This window comes from Papio anubis, unplaced genomic scaffold (genome assembly GCF_008728515.1).
Source record: "Papio anubis isolate 15944 unplaced genomic scaffold, Panubis1.0 scaffold845, whole genome shotgun sequence".
NCBI lineage: Eukaryota > Metazoa > Chordata > Mammalia > Primates > Cercopithecidae > Papio > Papio anubis.
The window spans coordinates 9,216-34,732 of NW_022168678.1; the positions used below are offsets into that span (position 1 = coordinate 9,216).

Below are 25,517 nucleotides of genomic sequence, written 5' to 3' on the forward strand. Positions count from 1 at the left end.
CCCCTTCTGAAGCTCCTGACACTCTGTTCAACAATGTTACAACAAACTTGCCTAAGTCCCAGGACATGTGAATATTTTTCAACTGCAGGTAAATAAGTTCCATTCCTCAGCCCCCTAGGAATGCCCCTTGTCAGCGGGAAGTAATTAGACTGAGTCAACACCCCAACTCAAGACTGAGGAATGGAACAGTGTCAGTGGGGATACTGTAACCCAGTCTATACTATAAAAATCATCAGATGTTTATTTTACTTATTTTTCTTTTTTTTTTTTTTTTTTTTTGAGACGGAGTCTGGCTCTGTCGCCCGGGCTGGAGTGCAGTGGCCGGATCTCAGCTCACTGCAAGCTCCGCCCCCCGGGTTTACGCCATTCTCCTGCCTCAGCCTCCCGAGTAGCTGGGACTACAGGCGCCCGCCGCCTCGCCCGGCTAGTTTTTTGTATTTTTTAGTAGAGACGGGGTTTCACCGTGTTCGCCAGGATGGTCTCGATCTCCTGACCTCGTGATCCGCCCGTCTCGGCCTCCCAAAGTGCTGGGATTACAGGCTTGAGCCACCGCGCCCAGCCGTATTTTACTTATTTTTCTTTCTCTGTCCTTAACTTCCTGCAGGCAGGATTGCTTGCACGTAGTCATTTTGGTAGAGAGTAGTCACTAACAAGTGATTAACTCCGTATCCTAACCCTCAGGTGCTGCTTGCAAGATTAATATACTTGTTTTTCTTTTAAAGAACAATGATCCTTAGGTCACACTGACCTTCTTGATGGCATCCAGAAGTCTGACTGGCCGGGGGCCACGAGCAGCTTTGATCATCAAGGAAAGCCCCCAATTACGTGCAAAGGAAGGTCATATTTGAGAATCTGCTTCTCCCGCCCTCATACTTTGGCCAAATTGAATAAACCTTTCTAAGCATTAATATGGCAGTGTTTGGCTTACTGTGCGTTGGGTACATGAACCTAACTTTTAGTGTTCTACAACAGCAACCTATAAGGCTGTACCTGAGCTAATCAGGTACAGCCAAGAACAGCTGAGCTACAGTATCTCCTTAAGATCAGGGTCCGGATGTTGTTAATAGATAAGAGAAAATAACTGTCATGTGCAACATCAGACATTCAGTAACACAAATCCTCAACATCAAATGCTTTAAAATATGAAGCCAATGGCTGGGCATGGTGGCTCATGCCTGTAATCCCAGCACTTTGGGAGGCCAAGGCAGGAGGATCGCTTGAGCTCAGGAGTTCAAGACCAGCCTGGGCAACAAAGTGAGACCTTACCTCTACCAAAAATTTAAAAATAAATAAACAAATAAAAATAATTAAAAAATGAAGCCAGGTTGCTCAAGTATTCATCAAGTATTTACTGAGGCTTACTATGTGTTATGATGATGAGATACTTCTTTGAGCCATCAAAGAGAAGTTTCTGGCTTCCTCTGCAACTAAAAACAATTACCCTCCCCAACGATCGGTCTGTGTGTTCCACAGGTATAGAAGCAGAAAAGACAACTAGGAAAAAGTGAAGGTAGGCCAGGCATAGTGGCTCATGGCTGTAATCCCAACACTTTGGGAGGCTGATGTGAGTGGATTCGCTTGAGCTAAGGAGTTTGAGACCAGCCTGGGCAACACGGCAAAACCTGGTCTCTATTAAAAAAAATATATATAGGCCGGGCGCGGTGGCTCACGCTTGTAATCCCAGCACTTTGGGAGGCCAAGGCAGGTGGATCACCTGAGGTCGGGAGTTCAAGACCAGCCTGACCAACATGGAGAAACCCCGTCTCTACTAAAAATACAAAATTAGCCGGGGTGGTGGCACATGCCTGTAATCTCAGCTACTTGGGAGGCTGAGGCAGGAGAATCGCTTGAACCCAGGAGGCAGAGGTTGTGGTGAGCCGAGATCGCGCCATTGCACTCCAGCCTGGGCAAAAAGAGCGAAACTCTGTCTCAAAAAAAAAAAAAAAAAAGAAAAAATACCAAAAATACAAAAAATTAGCCAGGCATTGTAGTCCACACTTGTAGTCCCAGCTACTAGGGAGGCTGAGGTGGGAGGATCACTTGAGCCCAGGAGGCAGAGGTTGCAGTGAGCCTAGATGGCACCACTGCACTCTAGCCTGGGTGACAGAGCAAGACCCTGTCTTCAAAAAAAAAAAAAGGGTAAACCACAAAACCACAACTCCACTGTAAGAGGAGAGGCAACTGGAGAAAGATCCCAGGAGGTTATATTCAACAACGGAGCAACAATACAGTAGTCTTGCCAGATATCCACAGCCTTTAAATGGACATATTCTACTTGGTTCATCACCTTTATAATCTATAAAAGTTTTCAAGTTTTCTGGATAGTTCTATCCAGTTGATAACAATTACCCTGCCAAGTAAATCACTCACTATAATTGAATAAACCAGCAATCTGGTTTATCAGTCAGTCTCTCTTGCTCAATTGACAATCCCTAAAAGTTCATCCATTCCTGTGTGAGACGGTATATCTGACAATTCAGTCAAAGGAAGTTGGTCAAATCCCACAACTGACTGCCAAAGACAGAAATATCTAAACACAAAAATACTACAACTAATTACAGGTAGTAACTAGGTTCTAAAGAAATTATCTCCTAAGTAGATTATAATATACATTTTGAACAGTTATAGAAAATAAAGATGGCCTTTGGGTCAATAACAGAACATATCAAAAACACTAAAAATTTCTGTACATAAACACACGCATATCACAAGTCTAGTCAGAAAGAAATACACAGAAAAACAAGATAGAATTTTAAAAAATAATTTGCAAGGGAAGTTCTTAATGCTTTAGTTCTAAAATATTGTCTTCCTTTAGAAAAATTTAAGACTGGAATAACAGATTTTTCTTTTTTTCCTGCAATGCTGTAATTACTGCAAATTTATTAGCAAAGAGGTAAACAGCAATGCAATTTTTCCTTAAGCTTGAACACATAAGGGAACAGTAAAGAAACCTGATTAGACCTGAACTAATTAAAGTCACACCAGTAATATTCAGGCCAGTTCTGGTCTCTAGGTAGAATTCCAGGACAGGTTTGTATCACTGGGTCCATTCCCAATAGGCTGGATAGGAGAGTCCAGAGTAATTGTCAGGATACCACCTTCTTCTATTCTGGGCTGCCAGACTGGCATTGGGCTTCACATTCCAAGAGTACCTCCTGCGTGAACAGTCCTCTCCAGGAGGACCAGGAGGAGGGAGATGGCCTCTCTGGTAAACATGTGGATTCTGTGAAAATTTTCTTAAAGCAAAACAAAAAGTAATAAGCCATTACTAGGATTAGTACCATAATTTTTATTTATTTTAAATTTATATTTTCATAAAATACTTTAAATTTATAAATTTACAAAATAATATATATTCTACTGTTTTCTACCTGTGCGACCTTAGCAGATAAAACACTTAATTTTTATTTCCCTAACTTCTTTATAAAATGGGGCTAATAATACTTTTCACCTTCACGAGCTGTTATGAAGCTAAATTAAGAAAATACATTTCAATTTCCTACAATGCTCTGGCACACTGTGGATTCCCAGAAGCCTTTCCACCTTTCCCTACAGAGATAAATGCACGCCCATACTATTCTAATCAAATACTGTCTCTCCCAAAGTCTGGCAGGGTTGACATAAGATAGAATAAGCTGCTTCCACTTTATAAACAAACATACATAAATTAATTATAAAGTGTGAAAAACTTTAAGCATGCTACATGCAACAAATTTGAAAAATTAGGATTTAAATTTACTTGTTTGAAAAGCAAGATCAGAAAATCTCAAATAATTATACAAAAGAAAATTTGGGGCTGGGTGTGGTGGCTCACACCTGTAATCCCAGCACTTTGGAAGGCCAAGGCAGGCGAATCACCTGAGGTTGGGAGTTCGAGACCAGCCTGACCAACATGGAGAAACCCCGTCTCTACTAAAATTATAAAGTTAGCTGGGTGTGGTGGTAGGCGCCTGTAATCCCAGCTACTTGGGAGGCTGAGGCAGGAGAATCGTTTGAACCTGGGAGGTGGAGGTTGCGGTGAGCTGAGATCACACCATTACACTCCAGCCTGGGCAACAAGAGCAAAACTCCGTCTCGAAAAAGAAAATTTGGAAATCTGAGAAAAGAAAAACCCCCAACTGCAGAGCCCTCAATCCCACTTACTATAATTCAATTAGTTAGTATTTCCTTTTGTTCTTTTCCCTAGCATCTTTTTCTGACTGTTGAATCACAGCCTATTATTTTCACTTATCATAAATGAGCTAACACTTTCAGTGGCTTTATAAAATGTTACAGTATGGATATGATTATTTAGCTACATTCTCCACTGTTAGAATTACAGCAGTTACAAGTTTTTCCACAACCACAAATAATGCTGGGATTAACACTGCAAAACATATACTACTGTATCCTGAGCTAGCCCAGCATCTGACACACGGTAGGGAGTTTGAGAAATGTACTGAATGATTAATATAGTTTTTTCTGTATTTTGAAGTATTTCCTTAGTCTCAGAATGAAATCACTAGGTAAAGTATTTTTATGGTTCTTGAAATTGTGCTTCAAAAGGCTTATGCCAATTTTCAATGCTGTAAGCAACATGTTTTTGAAATGTTTGTTTTCATCTTTTTAAAATGTCAGGTTTTTTTAAGGTTTTTCTTTTTTCTTTTTTTAACAAAAACAGGATTCCAGCATGTTGCCCAGGGTGGTCTGAAACTCCTGGGCTCAAGCAGTCCTCCCACTTCGGCCTCCCTAAGTGCTGGGATTACAGGTGTGAGCCAATGTGCCTGGCCTAAAAATGGCAATGTATTTTTGGAAGTGTTTACAATGTGCCAAACTGTTTAAATTCATGTTAACTGTCAGTAACAACCACTATGGGGTATGTATTATTAAAATATCTATCTGACTGATGGAAAAATGTAAATGTAGATAGGCTAAGTATCTTTTCCAAGATCACAAAGCAGGCAAGTAACAGAGCCAAGATGCAAATCCAGGTCCAGCCTGACAACCACAATGGAGTGCTTATCAAAAACTGTTGTGAAACTGGCTGGGCGAGGCGGCTCATGCTTGTTTAATCCCAGCACTTTGGGAGGCTGAGGCAGGCGGATCACCTGAGGTCAGGAGTTCAAGACCAGCCTGGCCAACATGGTGAAACCCCCATCTCTATGAAAATACAAAAATTAGCTGGGCGTGGTGGTGGTGCCTGTAATCCCAGCTACTCGGGAGGCTGAAGCAGAACTGCTTGAACCTGGGAGGTGGAGGTTGCAGTGAGCCAAGATTGCACCACTGCACTCCAGTCTGGGTGACAGAGTGAGACTCTGTCTCCAAAAACAAACAAACAAAACTGTTGCTAAATTAATAGGCAAAGAATAATACCTTGCTATTTGTGATGGTTAATTTTAGGTGCCAACTTGACTGGGTTAAGAGATACCTAGATGGCTGGTAAAGTATTATTTCTGGGAGTGTCTGTGAGGGTGTGCCCAGAGGATACCGGTGTGTGAGTAGGTGGGAGGATCCACCCTTAGTATGGGTAGGTACCACCCAACAGGCTGGGGGCCTGGATAGAACAAAAAGGCAGAGGAAAGGCAAATTGTGCTCTCTCCTGGAGGTGGAATACCTTACCTTCTCCTACTCTTGGACATCAGAACTCCAGGCTTCATGGCCTTTGGACTTGAGGACTCACACCAGTGTCCTCTAACCTTTACCAGATTCCCAGGCCTTCAGCCTTGCATTGAGAGTTACTCCACTGGCTTCCCTGGTTCTGAGGCCTTCTGAGTTGGACAGAATGCTACGAGCTTCCCTGGTTCTCCAGTTTGCAGACAGCCTACCATGAAACTTCTCAGCTTTCATAAGTGCATAAGCTGATACCCCGAATAAAAAAGCCCCTCCTCCCATCCACCCACCCACCCATCCATCCATCCATCTATCCATCCATCTATCCATCCATCCGTCCATCATCCATCCATCCATCTATCCCTCCTACTGGTTCTATCATTCTGGAGAACTCATACTAATGTACCGCTTTAACCATACCGAGGCTTTCCCTATTTTCCAAGTGAAAATACTTTTGCTGTTTATCTGTTCAGATCCTTTGCAATTTCTCTATTAGGATTTTATTATTTTTCTTATAATTCATATCAACTCCTTAAATAACAATCTTCCTTATTCTAAAAACTATACTACATGAATGTAGCCTAAGAATATAAGATCCTTTTTGATAGCCACATCAAACTCTTGGCTTAAGTTTAAAATCAATGAAAATTTCTAAGTCCCTTTCCGAATTGCCTCTGAAAAGTCACATATTCCCTGTCCTGTAACTGATTTTCCAGTGCTAAATGCAAAATACAGAGCAGAATAATATCTCCTGGTTCAAACTGATCAGCAAGAATTCCTTATCAGCCGGGTGTGGTGGCTCACGCCTATAATCCCAGCACTTTGGAAGGCTGAGGCGGGTGGATCACAGGGTCAGGAGATCAAGACCATCCTGGCTAACACGGTGAAACCCCATCTCTACTAAAAATACAAAAAATTAGCCGAGTGTGGTGGCGGGGGCCTGTAGTCCCAGCTACTCAGGGGGCTGAGGCAGGAGAATTGCTTGAACCCAGGAAGTGGAGGTTGCAGTGAGCCGAGACTGTGCCACCATACTCCAGCCTGGACGACAGAGCAAGACTCTGTCTCCAAAAAAAAAGAAAAAAAGAATTCCTCATCAGTATCATAACATGTTTTCATTAATTACAGTATTAATTTCTATCTCAATTCTAGAAAAGGGACAGCAGAGAGAGGTACCTGACTGATTGTTGCAAATTTTGGGTCTGGGTGTGGAAATGTCGAGGAGTTGAGTGACCCTGGATCTGATGTAGATTATACCTAGGTCCTCGTTTAACAGGCTTATTCATGGTGTGGACTGGTTGCATGAGATGTGCTGAGTCTTCAAAACTTGACCTGGGTACACTGGAATTCCAATTCCTTAAAGAGAATATTTCCACACAATATTACTGGTTTCCAAATTTAGTAGTCGATTTAGTGACTATACTTTGGCATATGAAAATAACAATTTCTTCCTTCTCCCATTCCTGTTTGTTTATGTCTCCCCCCGCCAAATAAACCAGCTACCAGAAGAACGGATATATGCAACTTAAATTATATAAAAAGAGATCTCCCGGCCCGGCGCGGTGGCTCAAGCCTGTAATCCCAGCACTTTGGGAGGCCGAGACGGGCGGATCATGAGGTCAGGAGATCGAGACCATCCTGGCTAACACGGTGAAACCCCGTCTCTACTAAAAAATACAAAAACTAGCCAGGCGAGGTGGCGGGTGCCTGTAGTCCCAGCTACTCGGGAGGCTGAGGCAGGAGAATGGCATGAACCCAGGAGGTGGAGCTTGCAGTGAGCTGAGATCGGGCCACTGCACTCCAGCCTGGGTGGCAGAGCGAGACTCCGTCTCAAAAAAAAAAAAAAAGAGATCTCCCTGACCCACAAATCTCACATATGTAACATAAGACTTACTTTCTGATAGGACCATTCTGAAGGTCTTCAATGTAGTTTTGTCTTTCTAAGCAATGTCCCCGGCACCTATTGAATACTGAGGAGAGGATAAACTGTTAGAAATAACTGTACAAAAAGCAAATCTTTCCAGAAAAAGCAAATTAAGCTGAAATTCACTATTCAAGCTGTTATATCTCACTACTTCCACATACATCTATAGACTTTTGGCAAGACTATCTTATACTGGAACAAACGAATTACAAACTTCTTTTTTTCCAAAATTTGAGAAATTCTTCTACATTTCCACCTTTAACTTTAATAAAAAGGGAAAAATAGTGACAACCCTCATACTTACATTCAATTGCATCATCTGGCCTCATGCCTTCTACATCAATCAAATATCTAACAAAACAACATAATTTGGGTCATTTATATATACGAAAAGAAAAAAATCAAGTTTTTTCAAAAAAGGTCCAATTTCAACTTACAGACATAGATATAAAAATCCTAAGAAAATATCAGCATATCGAATCCAGCAGTTATTAAAGAATGACATACTATGACCACAAAAAGACGTTTTTCAAGAATGTAAGGATGACCCAACTCCAGAAAATCTATTTATATTTTTATTTACATTAATGTAATTTAATAAACAAAAGGAAAGAAAGTGCAGAATCATTTTTTATCAAAACACTTTATACACTAAAAATAGAGACTTCCATAATATGACAGAGTATCAGAAACCAACAACAAACAAAAGACAAATTGGGAAAAATATTAACATTATATCTAAAAAATACTGTATAACCAACAGAAGGGCCAGAAACTTGGAAGTCACCATCACTGTCAGCCACTTCTTCCATACTCTTATCTTCAATTCACCACCAACTCCTGACAACAATATTACCTAAATATCTCTATAGAATATATCTGTATCTTTCCACCAAAATGACCACCATGCCCTGGTCCAATCCATCATTATGCCTCAATTCCTACAAACACCTCCCAACTTGTCTCCTTGCTTCTACCTCTTTCCCTCTGCAGTGTATTCTCCACTCAACGGCAAAATGATAGGTTGAAAATACAAATTTGTATATATTCCCCACACTCATCCCCAACAAAAAAATTCAATGGTTTTCTCTTGCTCTTAAGGTAGTGACTAAAACCCTAAACATAGCTCTGCATGGTTTTAGCTCCTACCCATATTTCCAGCTCCATTTTAATGCCATACTACTCCCATGGCCCAGTCTCCCTGGCCAGCTCCTCCAACACAGTATGTTTTCCTGTTACATGGTCTCCACTGATCCTTAGGTTCAGAATTCTCTCCACGACATCCTTACCTGGTTAACACCTACTCATACTTCAGATATTTGCTCAGACCTTCCCACAGAAACCTCTAGCCCTCTTGTTGAAGTCAAATCCTCCATATTCTACGCTCCCATTGTACCACATCACTCTCCTTCTCAGCACTTGTTGGAGTTGTAATGCTATAGGCATGTGTGTGATTCTTTAATATCTACTCCCTCCCTAGACTGTTAGGATGCACAAAGAGCAGCTAGAGTCTCTTTGCTAGCACCCAGCACAGTGCCTACACATAATAGATGCTCAAGAGATATTTTCTGAATGAACAAACATAACTCAGTGCAGTGTGGCAACACCCATAAAAAGCGTTAAGGACACATACTATTTGATTCAGAAATTCTATTTTGAGTGAAATTACCTCCGGGGCTACGGCATATGTATTCAAAAATATTTACATATAAATGTTTACTACTTCAATGTTTTATAATATCAAAAACTTCTGACTTTTGTGTTCATCGGTATGCAAAGAACAACGCAGCCCTTAAAAAGAATGAGTCCAAGTATTTTCATAGAAAGATGTCTATCACGTATTAAATTAAAAAACAGAATATCTAACTATTATACCATTCAATAATATGTACACTTGTATCTGCATTTTTAGAGTCTGAAAAGATGTGTACTAAATTATTAATGGTGGTAATCTCTGGGTGGGGAGCAAGACTGCCTTCTACTTCATGTATTTCTATACCGGTTGCATTTTTTACAACAAGCTTACATTACCATTGTAAACAGACAAAAACAACTTTAAAATGGTCTGCCTCTGGGGTTGGCAACTTACCTGCAAATAAGGTAGCCGGTCCTGTTTAAACCATGAGTACAGTGGACACCAATAAGTTTGTCTATAAAAAGAAAATACAGGTTTAAATAACTGAAGTAGATACACAAGTGTATAACATTATCACTGCCCTGAAAATGAATAACTCTCAAGAGGAATTGTTTTTTCTAGGAACATACTATAAAGAATCATCTAACAGAAAGCCAAAACTCACTGCTTCTGGGAAACTTTGCACAGTCCCAATTAGACTCAGTGATGTAAACTGCAGGCCTGGTCAGACACTAACAGCCAAAACTGCAATGAGACAAACCCATCTATCTTCAAACAGAATGCCCATCAGCAACTGATTTAATTACACAAAAAGGGAGTGAAAGCAACAACAGGCTAAGAGAAGAATGAAATTTGTTTCTGAATGAAACAAATGAAATGCCTTCACTCTTGATATTGAATATTAAGGACAGTTTCCATAGTACTCTTGAGTTACCAAAGAACTTCTATTCCTTCTCTTGTTCAGTGCTCCACACACGCCACAGGTCTACTTGCTCTGTGAAGCACTCAGGTAAATAGCACTATTCACATTTTACAATGAAAAGGCAAGGCTTGGAGATGTAAGTCAAAAGCAGGCAAACAGTACAAGACTAGAATCAAGTCTAAGATTACATTATATCACAGTATTTCTTAGTTCATCCTTTTAAAAGCTTACATGAAGAATTTAAGTCTTCATATAATTTAAAAAATTATATGAGGAATTAAATTAAAAAACATGTAGTTTATCTTTGCAAAATCTGTGTCCGTGACTAGGTAGCGTCTGGTAAAGAAGGCACTCATCAGCCAGGTGTGGTGACTCATGCCTGTAATCCCAGCACTTTCCAGCCTGGCCAACATGGCGAAACCACATCTCTACTAAAGTACAAAAAATTAGCCAGGTTTTGTGGCGGATGCCTGTAATCCCAGACACTCAAAAAATAAATAAAATAAAATAAAAAATAAGGCACTCGGCTGGGGGCGGTGGCTCACGCCTGTAATCCTGGCACTTTGGGAGGCCGAAATGGGTGGATCACTTGAGGTCAGGAGTTCGAGACCAGCCTGGCCAATATGGCGAAACCCCATCTCTACTAAAAATATAAAAACTAGCCGTGTGTGTGGTGGTGGGCGCCTGTAATCCCAGCTACTCGGGAGGCTGAGGCAGGAAAATTGCTTGAACCCAGGAAATGGAGGTTGCAGTGAGCTAACATGGTGCTACTGTACTCCAGCCTCGGTGACACAGTGAGACTCCGTCTCAAAAAAAAAAAAAAAAAGAAAAGAAGAAAGAAGGCACTCATCATTGCCTGCCTGGATTACTACAACAAACTAATCTCCCTACTTCCATCTCAACTGATCCTCCATATGGCAGATGTTATCTTTCTAAAACATAAACCTGGCTGGGTTGTTTTTGCTTAAAAATCTCAATTTAGCATAACATGTAGCCCAAATTTAGCATGGCATTTAGAATCCTTCATAAACTGATATCAATCTGTCTTTCCAACTGATCTAAGTTCACAATGATCCTAACTATGATTTACAAGGGTCAATATGATCCACCTCTCTTCTGCCCACCCCCAACCTCTCTGATCCTGTTTCTCCTGCTCTTACCCTCACTCACTCCACTCCAGCCACACTGGGCTGTTTAACATTCCTCAAACATGCCTAGCATAGTCATGCCTCAGGGGCTTTGCACCTGCTGTTCCCTCTGCCTTAGAACACTCCTCCCCAGACACTCAATGGCTTGGTTCATTACTTCCTTTAAGGTTCTGCTCAAATGACATCTTCATAAAGAGGCCTTCCTAATCACTCACCTCTTCCCTCACCCCTTTATCGTGTTTTGTTATTCTCCAAAGCACTTATCACCACATATATTCCATATATTTATTAGGTTATTTCTCTCCCCTACTAGAATGTAAAGTATATAAGGGCAAGGACTTTGTTCTATTTCCACTTTTTAGAAAAGTGACTTCAACATAGGTTATACAATTATTTGTTGAAAATGTACATATGAATTCCATGCCTTTTCACATTATCTTCTAGTTACACAGGAGGCTGCGTCTCCATGGCTTTAAGCCCTGTGCCTTTTGTGCCTAATCCCCAAAACTAGGCTGTCCTTATCTCATCCTGGCAAAATTCTCGTCCCTGCAGCTCGAATGTTGTATCCTGTCAGGCCTTCCTCAATCTCTCCTCTATATTCTCACTGCACTTAATTTATTCTTTTATTATGATGAACTGTCTTTTTTGTCCTTTTTTTTCCCCCCCCCCCGAGACGGAGTCTTGCTCTGTCGCCCAGGCTGGGGTGCAGTGGTGCAATCTCGGCTTACTGCAAGCACCGCCTCCCGGGTTCACGCCATTCTCCTGCCTCAGCCTCCCGAGCAGCTGGGACTACAGGCGCCCACCACCATGCCCGGCTAATTTTTTTTTTTTTTTTTTTTGTATTTTTAGTAGTGATGGAGTTTCACCCTGTTAGCCAGGATGGTCTTGATCTCCTGACCTTACGATCCGCCCCGCCCGCCTCTGCCTCCCAAAGTGCGGGGATTACAGGCATGAGCCACCGCGCCCAGCTTTTTTGTTCTATAATTAACCCACATCTTAAGCCACATGCACTACATGTTTATTTTCCTAGATAACTGTGAACTGCTATAATAAAAAACAAAGACTGCTATCACTTATGTGTCTTCATGCTCTAACAACAAATCTAAAAGGATCTCAGTGTTTACTGAATCAATTTGTTTTCTCAGTCCCTACTAGTTCCAGAAGAGAGTGGAGAGTGTAGTGTCCTCTTTTTATCAGTGAGCCTGGTATCTGTGGGAAGGGATTATAGCAGAGGTAGCTAAAACTGATTACAAACAAGGTCCCAAACCTGCTATGGTAGTGGGTACTGCAAGACTTAGACAGTCAGCACAATTCAGCGGAAGACCAACATGAAGTTCAGTCTATCCAACTGACTACAATCAGTGTAATATGTGAACAACTAAGATTTAAAAATGTGTTCTCATGTATTCATAAGGACCTCCTAGCCCTCACAGAACAAATGAAGTGCTATATAAAAATTTCACACACAAGAGCCTGGAAGCAGTGAATAGGCCATCAGCTGTACCCTCATATCTTAAAAGGTAGTATTTCTGTGACGACAGCTTACACAAATGAGAAAGCCAAACCTCTCAAGTTTTAAAGTTAAAGTACAGGGGAAGATCTGTGAACAAGGTTTGACATAATTAAAAGCTAGTGTCTACATTAAGTGAGTGACTGGGTTACAATTTGAAATTTGATCTTCAAACCCACTGATCCAGTCTCTATCTCTCACCTTCCATTCCCTATCTTCCCACCTCTGTTTCTATTCTTTCTCCACTACTCCATCACATTTTTTAAAAAGGAGTATTTACTGTCAGATTTATGTAATAAAGTGTACACTCCTCAAGCTAAATTTGGAAAGAAGACAAATGCAGCCTTTGTCCTGTGGGTGCCAGTGGCTTTCCAAAGACAAAAGCTTCTTCAGTCTTAAAATATGGCAAATATCATGTTCTTTCTAGCAGGTAGATACCAGAAAAAGGCAACTGGATCCTTAAGATAAAGAACCTATTAAGTTCTATTTTTAAAAGAGTAAGGTAAATCTTAAAGCAGGAACAAGAAAGCACCAGCCTTTGGCTTAAGTTCTCCCGTGTGAAGAATAAGAGGTGGTGGTATCCTTCCCCATCTGTACTCAAAGCAAAAAAACAGCAGAAATAGCTTAAATACATATGACAAAGGGGCAATTTCACTGGCGCGCTCTTTCTTGTTTTGCATCTGTCCCATTCCTAATCTTTGCCCTTTCTTGTCTCTTTCACATAACTCTAAGACTCAGAGTTTTTAAATCTTTTCTCTACCTCTCACTTCTTAACAAACATACAAGACAAAAATAACATTTTAATTTTATTGTATATTTCCCATTCAAATTAAAAAAGAGAGAAAGATGAGCTAGTTCAGTTCTTCAGTTCATATTTTGCACTAAAACTAATTTAACTTTCCAAAGCAAGTTAAATTATTTGTGATCAACAAAAGGAAAAACATCTTACCCTATTAGCACCACCTCACATTTTCATCATCTTAGCATCATATATAATGGGTCAAAGGTTAGAACTATAAAAAATACCAAAAATCCCCAACCTCATTCATAATGCACACCGCAGTTCAGATAAGAACAAAAACTCACCATTATCTTTATTTTCTTTCAAAAACCCATTAACAGCGTGTTTGAATTTACAAATAGTCTCGTCATCAGGCACTTGATGTCCAACTGTAAATATTTTTAAGTAAGGAACAGATTCTGGCAAATCCTATAAAGCAAAACCATAAAAGATGTGCATTATTTCATTTGTAGAGAAATAATTAAAGAGTAATTAGGGGACCCAGAATATAAGCCAAGAGATTATAACAAACTTAATACGCCAGTATCAGAACATGCAATTCTGATAAAAGAGCTATTTTTGCCAACACTGACTTCAACCAGAAAGTATCACTTGATTTTCAATAAAACTACATAATAGTCAATAGGTATACAAAATTGAAAGCAAATTCCATGTGAATGAATGCAAATTTAACTATAAATTATATAAACAGTTCCATTTAATATTTTACAATTCAAAGGCCCGTGCCTTCATAAAGCAGCTATGATTTAAGTAGAAGAGTAGAGAACAGAGTCAGAAGAACTTGGATTTGAATTGTGAGACAGAGGGAATTCCAGGCACTATTGAGAACTGATATCCTTGGGGTGGGAGAAAAGTAGATACAGATAAAAGACAGAAGAGGCTAAGTGAAAATCATTTTAACCACCCATAAGTGTGGTATAGTTCAGCGGCATTACATTCACAGTATTGTGTAACCATCACCACTGTCTATACCCAAAACTTTTTCATCATCCCCGACAAAAAGACTTTGACCATTAAACCATAATTCCCTTTTCTCCCCACCTCGTAGATCCTTTAGTCTGTTTTCTGTCTCTGTGAATTAGTCTATTCTAGGTACTTCGTAAAAGTGGAATCATATATTTGTCCCTCTGTGTCTGGTTTATTTCACTAAGCATGTTTTTAGGGTTCATCCATATTGTAGCGTGTATTAAATTTCTTTTTTATGGCTGAATGATATTCCATTGTGTGCAGATACCGTTTTGTGTATCCATTCACCTACTGATGGACACTTGGGTTGTTTCCACCTTTTGGCCATTGTGAAAAATGCTGCTGTGAACACTGATGTGCAAGTATTTGTTTAAATCCTTGCTTTCAGTTCTTTTAGAACTGAAGCTCTGAGTTCAAATGGAAAGTATCAGCATAAACTCATGATGTACTTTAAAAACAAACATATTTCTTAGCACCATCCACAGAAAAAGACTAGTAACAATGAGCCTAGGAGCACTGAGCACCTCTAGCACTCAGACTCTAATCTTTAAATAGCATTCCCACCAAACAGGAATCAAAGCTCCTTGGGAAAATGGCTGAGTTCAGGGTAGAACAGGAAATGTACAAGATAAGCCTGGAATTTTTTTCATATAAATAGCAAAGAAAGAGTAATCAAAGGTACTAGGGTTGTGTCAAAAGGACTCAGGAGACAATCTAACAAGCTCCAACTCTCCAAAGATAGGGCCTCAATTTGTGCTTCAATTAAAAAAAGAGAGAAATAACTACATTCAAGTTTTAAGTCATCCTTTTTCAAGCCTGTTTTATCTTCTGTAAAATTATGTATTAATTGTAACCATTTTATCCTTTGAGCTTAGCAAAGAAAAAGCACTCAATAGGAGATATTAGTACAACTGCTACTTTATCAGCACAGGATTGTTGAGAGGATTAACTACGTTAATACATGTGAAAGCACTTTTTTTTTTTTGAGACGGAGTCTTGCTCTGACACCCAGGCTGTCATGCAGTGGCATGATCTTGGCTCACTGCAACCTCTGCTTCCCAGGTTCAAGAGATTCTCCTGCCTCAGCCTCCTCAGTAGCTGAGATTACAGGCATGTGCCACCCACACCTGGCTAATTTTTTTGAATTTTTAATAGAGACGGGGTTTCACCATGTTGGCCAGGCTGCTCTCGAACTCCTGACCTCAGGTGATCCACCCGCCTCAGCCTCCCAAAGTGCTGGGATTACAGGTATGAATCACCGCATCCGGCTGAAAGTACTTTTTAAATGGCAAACTGCTGTACAAATATTAACAAATATTAGATGTTACTGTTTCCAAAAGCCATAGAACTGGTCAGAAGAAGGATCATTCTTTCGCACCAAGATGCTAAACGGGGCCAACAGAACATATGAATCTCTGTATTGTATCAACAGATACTGGGAAAAGAAATCATAAACTCAGAAAACTTTCTTTTACACGATGCTTACACATGCTCAAGCAATGGCTTAAAATAAGTGCTAAGAAATATTGGATATTCCTTTCTTTCCTCCAGGCCACTGCTAGTATTAATAAGTTTACTTCATTTTCAAAATATAGAATATGGAAGCTTATAGAATTTCTTAGGCACACACAGAGCCTACTGCCAAATATTTTAGTTCAATTCATGTCTTCAATTTCATTTGAGACAGCAATTAAAAACATGTAATTAAAGAAATCACTTGGTTCTCTTTTAAACTTACTACCCATCAAAGAAGGCCAGGCTTCACGTTAGCACAAGATGATTACTGAATTATTACTGAATTACTATAAATTATTTCAGGATCAGAATGAAGAACGTTCTTTTCAATGAAGGGTTCCACTTACCTCCGGTTTATAATAGCGTTGAGTATATGTTAAATCAATAATCAGTCCAAGTTCTTCATTTTGTTCTCGGATTTTGTTAAAAAGATCCAAAGGGGAAAAGCATTCTTCCGGAGCAAGTTTCTTTTCAAAACTCTGTCAGAGAGAATGAAACAAGAGCAAACATGTGCTTAAAATCCTGCACTGCATTAGGCATTTATTCAAGTCCTGTGATGCTAACATATAACGAGATTCAAAGGAAAGTTTCCATTCTCCTGGAACACAGAAGGTATGTTATAACAATCCTTTCTTCCTGAGTGGTCAGAAAGAAAAAAATAAGCCCACTTCTATATGTGTATTTCTGTATTTGTTTCATGTTAGTCTCCTAATCAGACTGCAAACACCCAGATTTTATTCACCACTGTATCTCCAGCTCCAAGTGGAGTGCCTATCATATTTAGTGCTTATAAATATATCTTTCTTTCTTTTTGAAACAGGGTGTTGCTATATCTTTCTTTCTTTTTGAAACAGGGTGTTGCTCTGTCATCCAGGCTGGAGTACAGTGACACAAATATGGCTTACTGCAGCCTCCACCTCCCGGGCTCAAGCAATCCTCCCACGTCAGCCTCCCAAGTAGCTGGGACTACAAGCATGAACCACCACACCTGGCCTTTTTTTTTTTTTTTTTTTAAAGAGATAGGGTTGGCCGGGCGCAGTGGCTCATGCCTGTAATCCCAGCACTTTAGGAGGTGGGAGGATCACGAGGTCAGGAGATTGAGACCATCCTGGCTAACACAGTGAAACCCCGTCTCTACTAAAAATACAAAAAATTAGCCGGGCGTGGTGGTGGGCGCCTGTAGTCCCAGCTACCCGGAGGCTGAGGCAGAAGACTGGCATGAACCCGGGAGGCAGAGCTTGCAGTGAGCCGAGATCGCGCCACTGCACTCCAGCCTGGGTGACAGAGCAAGACTTCGTCTCAAAAAAAAAAGAGATAGAGTCTCGCCATCTTGCCATGTAGCCCAGGCTGATCTCAAACTCCTGAGCTCAAGCAATCCTCCTGTCTCAGCCTCACAAAAAAATATTTGTTACATGTCTACATATACGATGGCTTTCATTGCTGAATATTCTTTTATGTATGTGGCTTATTTTTGAACTTTGTGCTCTGTTCCCTCAATCTGTCTGGCTACTCAGGGGCCAGCAATGTACTTTTTAAAAAATAGACTAGTTTGGCTGGGCGCAGTGGTGCACGCCTGCAATCCCAGCACTTTGGGAGGCCAAGGCGGGCAGATCACGAGGTCAGGAGATTCAGACCATCCTGGTTAATACGGTGAAACCCCATCTCTACTAAAAACACAAAAAAATCAGCCAGGTGTGGTGGCAGGCACCTGTAGTTCCAGCTACTCAGGAGGCTGAGGCAGGAGAATGGCGTTAACCCAGGAGGCAGAGCTTGCAGTGAGCCAAGATCACGCCACTGCACTCCAGCCTGGGCGACAGTGAGATGCCATCTCAAAAAAAAAAAAAAAAAAAAAAAGGCCTAGTTTTCAGAGCAGTTTTAGGTTCACAGCAAAACTGAGCCAAAAAGCCAGGCAGCTCCCACGTGTACTTTGCCTTCCCCACCCTACCCAGACTCCCCCACTATCCACATTCCATACCAGTGTGGTCCATTTGTTACAAATGAAGAACCAACTTTGACACATTGTTATCACCAAAGTCTAGAGGTTAGGTATGCATGACTCATTCTATGTTATGCATTGTATGTACATATTATGTTATGTATATTTTGCCACACCAAAAAAAAAAATGAGAGAAAGAACTAAGTTCAAGTTTTGATTCTTCCTTCTCTGAGCCTGTTTCATTATCTACAAAATAATTTATTAGTTGTAACCATCTATCCTCTGAGCTTAGTGCAGAATAAGCACTCAGTAAGAGATATTAGTACTACCGTTACTTCATCAGCATAGGATTGTGAAATACATTAATATATGTAAACCCCTTTTATGTATCCACCCTTACAGTATCACACAGAATAGTTTCACTTCCCTAAAAATTCCCCGTGTCTCCAACACCACCTTCTTTTTGGAGACAAGCTCTTGCTCTGTTGCCCAGGCTGGAGTACAGCGGCATGATGACGGCTCACTGCAGCCTTGACCTCCTGGGCTCAACTGATTCTCCCACCTCAGCCTCCTGAGCAGCTGAGACTACACGCACACACTACCACACCTGGTTAATTTTTGTACTTTTTGTAGAGACAGGGTTTCACAATGTTGCCCAGGCTGGTCTAAAACTCCTGGCCTCAAGCGATACACCCACTTTGCCTCCCAAACTACTGGGATTACAAACATGATCCAACAGGCCTGGCCTGAAACGACTCATTTTTAAGCCCAGACACGCAGAGAAGCTGACACAGCAGCTGAAAAAGGAAATCTGATCTATGAGTCACAAATTAAGTAAATTCCCAAAACGTTTCAAGTGGGCTTCTCCTAATACTAATCTGAGCTATGCTGGGGAAGTCTAATAAGACATGGAATCTAGAAAACAATTATTTGTCTTCAGCTTCTCATCTTTTTTATGGCTGTCAAAAGCTTTCCCCTCCTATCCCTCCTATTCCTTTCCTAAACAAAAACACAATCTTCAGATTTTCCCCACTGAGATCCTGACCTTGATGATCTGGGGGATATTTCTGATTGTGACCATGGGAGGAAAGGAGTCCCAATGGCATTCAGTGGGTAAGGGTTACAAATTCTAAACAACTTGCCAAATTCAGGACAGTCCTACAAATGTGTCCCACATCCTGAATTGCTTTTGGATGTCCTATTCAACATTAATATAGATAAAAAGCTGTTCATATTTAGCGTGGCCTTAGAACCTAACTCCATTTCACAAATAAACACAAAGTATTTTTTGTACAATATTAATACATATTGAATTTTCCAGGATAATAATCACCTTATTAACCAAATGAAGATTATACTTTGTTTTGTTTGGAAATCTATTACGGAAACTCCTACCACTAAAGCAATATAAGCCACCTAGATCAGTCTACACTTGTAGTTCTTGAATTCATTGCACAGGCAACTATGTCTTTTAATGCAGTCATGTCCAAACATTTATATATTGAAATAAATATTATTGTATTATAAATTACTTTTATTTTTTATATTATAGTTAGGGTGTTAATTGGTATTTTTGTTTAAAATATGAAGTAGGTTGTATGTACCTATGAACTTCATTTCAGGATAGTAAAGGGGTCATTACAAAGTATTTGCTATAAAAAGAGAAAATGGAATGTGATAGAGCGGAGAACAGTGTTCTGCATGGTGAACTCAGATACCTGAAAGAATACTGAATTAACTTTTGCTTACCTTTTGCAAGGGAACTTTGAAAGCAATGAAACGAGTCCCAGGCATCCGCTGTCCAACTGGGAGATAGTCTTTCCACCTATTAGATACATTTTTTTTGTTAGGCAAATTGTATGTCAGCCTTGTTTCCTTGCATAGAATAAGACTTCCTGAAAATGGGAATCACAGCCCACAGAACATGTCCTCTCTTCTCTCCGCTTTGCATTTCGCCACTCCACTTATTTTTTTTTTTTTTTTTTTTTGAGACGGAGTCTCGCTCTGTCGCCCAGGCTGGAGTGCAGTGGCTGGATCTCAGCTCACTGCAAGCTCCCTCTCCTGGGTTCACGCCATTCTCCTGCCTCAGCCTCCCGAGTAACTGGGACTACAGGCGCCCGGCACCTCGCCCAGCTAGTTTTTTGTATTTTTTAGTAGAGACGGGGTTTCACCGTGTTAGCCAGGATGGTCTCGATCTCCTGACCTCGTGATCCGCCCGTCTCGGCCTCCCAAAGTGCTGGGATTACAGGCTTGAGCCACCGCGCCCGGCCAACCACTCCACTTATTAAACTCCACCAAGTAACAACCTATACTGCCCTCCTCTCCTGTTTCCCCATCATGAAAACGAACACAAGCCAACAAAACAGTACAACTCAAATAAGGCCTATATAAAACCAGAGATACCCAGAACTCCTGTATCTCTGTTAAACTTGGCCCAGTACCAGAAACTAAAGTGCCATTAATACAAAAATATTCACTGAAATAGTTCAAATTCAATTATTTCACTTCACGGTTTTAGTTTTCATACGACTGATGACATCAAGTTCAATTAGTAGGAAACTTCAAGTCCATATTTTAAGAGAAAACCTGCTAGAAGAGGGGCTGTGAACTTCACTTAATAATGCTAGGAACTGGCCAGGCGCGGTGGCCCACGTCTGTAATCCCAGCACTTCGGGAGGCTGAGGCAGGTGGACCACCTGAGGTCAGGAGTTGAGACCAGCCTGACCCACATGGTGACACCTCGTTTCTACTAAAAATACAAAAAAATTAGCCGGGTGTGGTAGCGGGCGCCTGTAATCCCAGCAACTTGGGAGGCTGAGGCAGGAGAATCGCTTGAAACCGGGAGGCGGAGGTTGCAGTGAGCCGAGATTGGACCACTGCACTCCAGCCTGGCAGACATCCTACTCAAAGAGCGAAAATCCCTCTCAAAAACAAAAACAAAACAAAACAAAAAAACAGATTGGAAGAAAACAAACAGAAGATTCACTGCAATTAGAACCCAACTGCAATAGATCAGGCAAGACCTGTATTAGGGTACTGACAGAAAGTGACAGTCAAAAGATAGGAGATAAAATGAAGAGAATTTATTGAGGTATGAGATGGTGGAGGATGGTCGCAAGGAGTAAAAACTGTTCACTGCACCTACCTGCAAAGTCTCAAAATTAATCATTTGTACGTATAAAGGAGTATATTTCAAACGAGGCCTGTTAGGAAGTAAAGTATGTTCGTTGTGATTTCTGGAAACAATACAAACCAACTTTCCATGTGAGATCTCAGGGCACTACTACTGCTGGGTTCCTAACTCAAACCATTACCCTTTCCGTGCCAACGTTAACAAGGAACTGAGGAGATTCCATCTTGGGAATTAAGGAGTGTCCCCAACACTAACAGTCCCACCTTAAAGCAATCCTTCCGTATTTTACCTAAGAGCAATGGCCAGAACCTCCCTTTTACAAGAATATGGAGAAATCACAGGACCTTACAGACATCGCCCCTTTCAGCTACAGCGGGTGGCGCAGAGGGTCAAAGCCTCAAAGCAAGGGACGGACAAGTCAAGCTTGCGACAGCAAGAGTGACAGGCAGAGACCACAAAAGATGAAGCCCAGACCCAGAAACCACGAGCTGGAAAGGCCACGCCAAGGGACCAAGACATATTTACCTTTCCGGGATGTGGTTTCCGCCCTTCTTCTTGGCTGAGGAGCGTCCTGAAAAGTCGCGTCCCCGACCCCAGCCACTGCGGGGATGATGCCACTGGCTCATGTGGGTCCCAAGAAGCCGCCCACCCAATGCCAAGCCGGCCAAAAGCGCCAGTCCGGCGCCCTCAGTGCCAGGATAAGACCCTAGACCGGAAGAGACTCGGCAGCCACCCACGCAGCGCTCCAGCGTCTCGCTATTGCGCATGTGCCACCGCCGGTCGTGATGGCGTAACCACGCTGGCTTACTGAGACTCCTGATTTGTAAACAGGACTTTGGTGACCACAGCGCCCTCTTTAACCAGAGGCCGGTAGCACTGGTCAATAAGGGCGTGTTTGCACCCTTCAGAATTCAAACAGTGAGGCACGGGGAAGGGCCTCTGCCAGATCCGTCCCCCGCCCCGGTTCCTTGGGTGTTCTTCTAGATAGCTACCAGTGCTTACATTCACATTTTGCATATTGTGTGTAAATATTTACCTTCACATACATGTATATCCTCTATTTTTATACAAAAGGAGTAACTGTACATATTCTACAATCTACCTTGAACACTGATTTTCCCAGTCAATTTATGCATACATAGATTCTATTTTGTAATGGCTATAGGGAATTTCATTGCTTGTGAGTAACATAATTAAAAATACCATAATGTAGTTAGCCAGTTCAGTATTAATGGACCTTCAGTTGTTTTCAGGTTCCTTTCAAATCTTATTACAGACAATGCTGCAATATGAATATCCTTATACATATATACAACTATATCTAAATTCCTAGAAGTAGAATGAAAAAAAAAAAGAAAAGAAAAAAAAAAGAAACACGTTGAATTCTGCTAAAAGTGGAGCTACAAAGGACATCATACTCTATAGTAGCTCTGAAAATAGAATAGAGTACTAAATTCCAGATTAAACTGTAAGTAATTATGATTGCAGATTTTTTTTTTTTTTCTTGAGACCCAGTCTCACTCTGCCACCAGGCTGGTGTGCAGTGGCGCCATCTGGGCTCATTGCAACCTCCGCCTGCCGGGTTCAAGCAATTCTCCTGCCTCAGCCTCCTGAGTAGCTGGGACTACAGGTGCATGCCACCACACCCAGCCAATTTTTTCTATTTTAGTAGAGACAGGGTTTCTCCATGTTGGCCAGGATGGTCTCGATCTCTTGACCTCATGATCCGCACTCCTCGGCCTCCAAAAGTGCTGGGATTACAGGCTTGAGCCACCACGCCCGGCTGATTGCAGATTTTTGAAAGCAATTTTTACTTTTTAGTTTCTAATTTATGAAAGTACCTTACATATATTTTTAGTAATCTTTGCAACCATTTTAAAACTGGGTAAACCGAGGATGAAAAAGGTCAAATTGATTTTAATAAAGCTAGACTGTTAGCTTTATTAACATTTTTGAGACAGTAATTTTCCATATAGTTTTAAATGAATAAACATTTACAATTCTGAAAATTTCCACATCATGAAAAATGTATCAATATTCATAAATTGTTCATTGGAAAAAGAAAAAGGTTAACAGAACATAACAAACTTACAATTAGGAGCATTTAATTATTTGTTGTTGTTGTTGTTGCTGCTGCTGTTGTTGAGATGGAGTCTCTCTCTGTCACCCAGGCTTGAGTGCAGTGGTGCCATCTCGGCTCACTGAAACCTCCGCCTCTTGGGTTCAAGGAATTCTGCCTCAGCCTCTCGAGTAGCTGGGACTACAGGCGTATGCCACCACACCTGGCTAATTTTTGTATTTTTAGTAGAGACAGGGTTTCAACAAGTGGGCCAGCCGGTCTTGAACTCCTGACCTCAAGTCATCCGCCCACCTCAGCCTTCCAAAGAGCTGGGATTACAGGTGTGAGCCCCCGCACCCAGCCCACATTCAAATTTGACATTAAATTATAAAATATTGTGGCCGGGTACGGTGGCTCACGCCTGTAATTCCAGCACTTTGGGAGGCCGAGGCAGGCAGATGACTTGAGGTCAGGAGTTTGAGACCAACCTGGCCAACATGGTAAAACCCTGTCTCACCAAAAATACAAAAATTAGCTGGGCATACTGGCTCATACCTGTAGTCCGGGGTACTTGGTAGGCTGAGGCAAGAGACTGGCTTGAACACAGGAGGCAGAGGTTACAGTGAGCCAAGATTGTGCCATTGCACTCCAGCCTGGGCAACAGACCAAGACTCCATATCAAAAAATAAATAAATAAATAATACAACATTATTTTGGAAATTATTAAAAAATCCAATAGGTGTATAGTAGCCCAAAACTACAAATGATACAAATGTCTATGGACATGACAAGACACAAAATGTAACATAAATCTTTCAGAAGCTAGAAAAGCTGTATTGGGCTTACCTTTCAATTTGCTAAAAGACACAATATTGGGGTGAGAACAAACTCAGGTATAGTTGCCACAAGAAAATCCAGACGAAGGGAGAATAGGAGTTCTAGAAATATTAAGACATAATAATGAATAACATAAATGAAGTAATATGACATAAAACTAAATGGAAAAAATATATTATGATTATTTCCTTCAGTGTACAGAAGTCATGGAAGTTCCGGACTATCTAGCTACATAAAAAATAATAAATTGTGTGTTCTGTTAATACAACATAGGTGTATCGAATTGTTTGTCACAGAAACCAAAAAATTCACACAAATCTCTTTTTTCCTACACCCTGACTTTGCCTGTTTCCTATTCTCCACTAAATGCTTTAACTCTTCATTTGGCCTGGGCTTTGCACCCAAGCATGACTGACAGGAAATCCTAAAGGCCCAAGATTCTATAGTGGCTGTTTGCAAGGGAGAGGAGGCTATAAGTAACTGCCACACTGGATCCTCTTATGTGAGAAGAAAGAAAGTATCCTGAATGCTTCTTGCGTATAAAACAGCGGGAAGGCAGGGCGTCTGTGTGGCCCAAGGAGCCAGAGGTAGCAAACTATGGGCAAAAGAATTGTGACCACAGGCTAGAAGAGGGAAGGTCTGCAGTCAGCCTTGTCTTGTACCTCTCTGGTGTTTGCTTCTCATGAGCAGAGTCTGTTTTCCAAACATCAGGACACTGAAAAGAAGACTCCTGCTCTGGAAGTTGACAAGAAGTAATATCCACGAATGTAAAAATGCAAGATCAAGGCTCGGCCCAGAAACAATCCCTAAAATCAAGGGGTTAAAAAAGGAGAGCAGAAGAGAGATCCTGGTTCAACCTGGCCCAGCCCAAAGAAGGTAGGATTCAAGGGGAAGAAACTAAAAGAGAAGACTCTTGGACCACATCATTTCCTACAACGAGTAGTCAATGAACTGTGCTCCTCAACCAAATTACAAAAGAGGGCTCTTTAATCCCTTCCTTTTGCCCTTAAAAGTGGCAGTAGGGCTGGGCGCAGTGGCTCACACCTGTAATCCCAGCACTTTGGGAGGCCAAGGCGGGCGGATCACGAGGTCAGGAGATCGAGACCATCCCGGCTAACACGGTGAAACTCCGTCTCTACTAAAATTACAAAAGAATAGCCGGGCGAAGTGTTGGGCGCCTGTACTCCCAGCTACTCAGGAGGCTGAGGCAGGAGAATGGCATGAAGCCAGGAGGTGGAGCTTGCAGTGAACTGAGATCATGCCACTGCACTCCAGCCTGGGCAACAGAGCGAGACTCCCTCTCAAAAAACAAACAAACAAACAAAAAAAAGTGGCAGTAAATTCCTTAATCAGATTCACTGAAATGGTTTTAGAACAACTGTAATTGCTCAACTTAGACGTCCCTCTCCTTTCTCCCCAAGGATATTGTGTATGTACTATGTAATTATAAATGCATAGCATTATATAATATGAAATATAACATATAAAATATAAATGTTAATTATATGAGTGAACATTTATGAGAAACATTCAGATGATCTCC

The 25,517-nt window shown here is 41.1% G+C and overlaps 1 protein-coding gene across 2 annotated transcripts; it reads right to left on the minus strand.

Moving 5' to 3' along the window:
• Window positions 1-2,584: 2,584 nt before the first annotated feature.
• LOC116273543 (RNA/RNP complex-1-interacting phosphatase) lies at window positions 2,585-22,372 on the minus strand. Of its 2 annotated transcripts, none has more exons than XM_031662684.1 (9): window positions 21,604-22,358; window positions 19,695-19,770; window positions 16,357-16,488; window positions 13,813-13,936; window positions 9,600-9,660; window positions 7,815-7,861; window positions 7,481-7,556; window positions 6,763-6,942; window positions 2,585-3,236 (listed from the first exon to the last, which is right to left on the minus strand). In XM_031662684.1, the coding sequence occupies exons 1-9, from the start codon at window positions 21,843-21,845 to the stop codon at window positions 3,038-3,040; spliced, it is 1,137 nt and encodes a 378-aa protein (XP_031518544.1). In that variant the 5' UTR covers window positions 21,846-22,358; the 3' UTR covers window positions 2,585-3,037. The 2 variants fall into 2 exon arrangements, with proteins under 2 accessions (XP_031518544.1, XP_031518545.1); XM_031662685.1 differs by lacking the exon at window positions 2,585-3,236 and adding an exon at window positions 5,244-5,800 and having other exon boundaries at window positions 21,604-22,372.
• Between the last annotated feature and the right edge of the window lie 3,145 nt (window positions 22,373-25,517).

Coding starts and splice junctions, on each gene's coding strand:
- LOC116273543 (XM_031662684.1), bottom strand. CDS start 21,845: ATGCGCAATAGCGAGACGCTGGAGCGCTGCGTGGGTGGCTGCCGAGTC. Junction 19,771..21,603: donor GGAAACCACATCCCGGAAAG/GTAAATATGTCT, acceptor TGTATCTAATAG/GTGGAAAGACTATCTCCCAG. Junction 7,862..9,599: donor ACCGGCTACCTTATTTGCAG/GTAAGTTGCCAA, acceptor TTGTTTTGTTAG/ATATTTGATTGATGTAGAAG.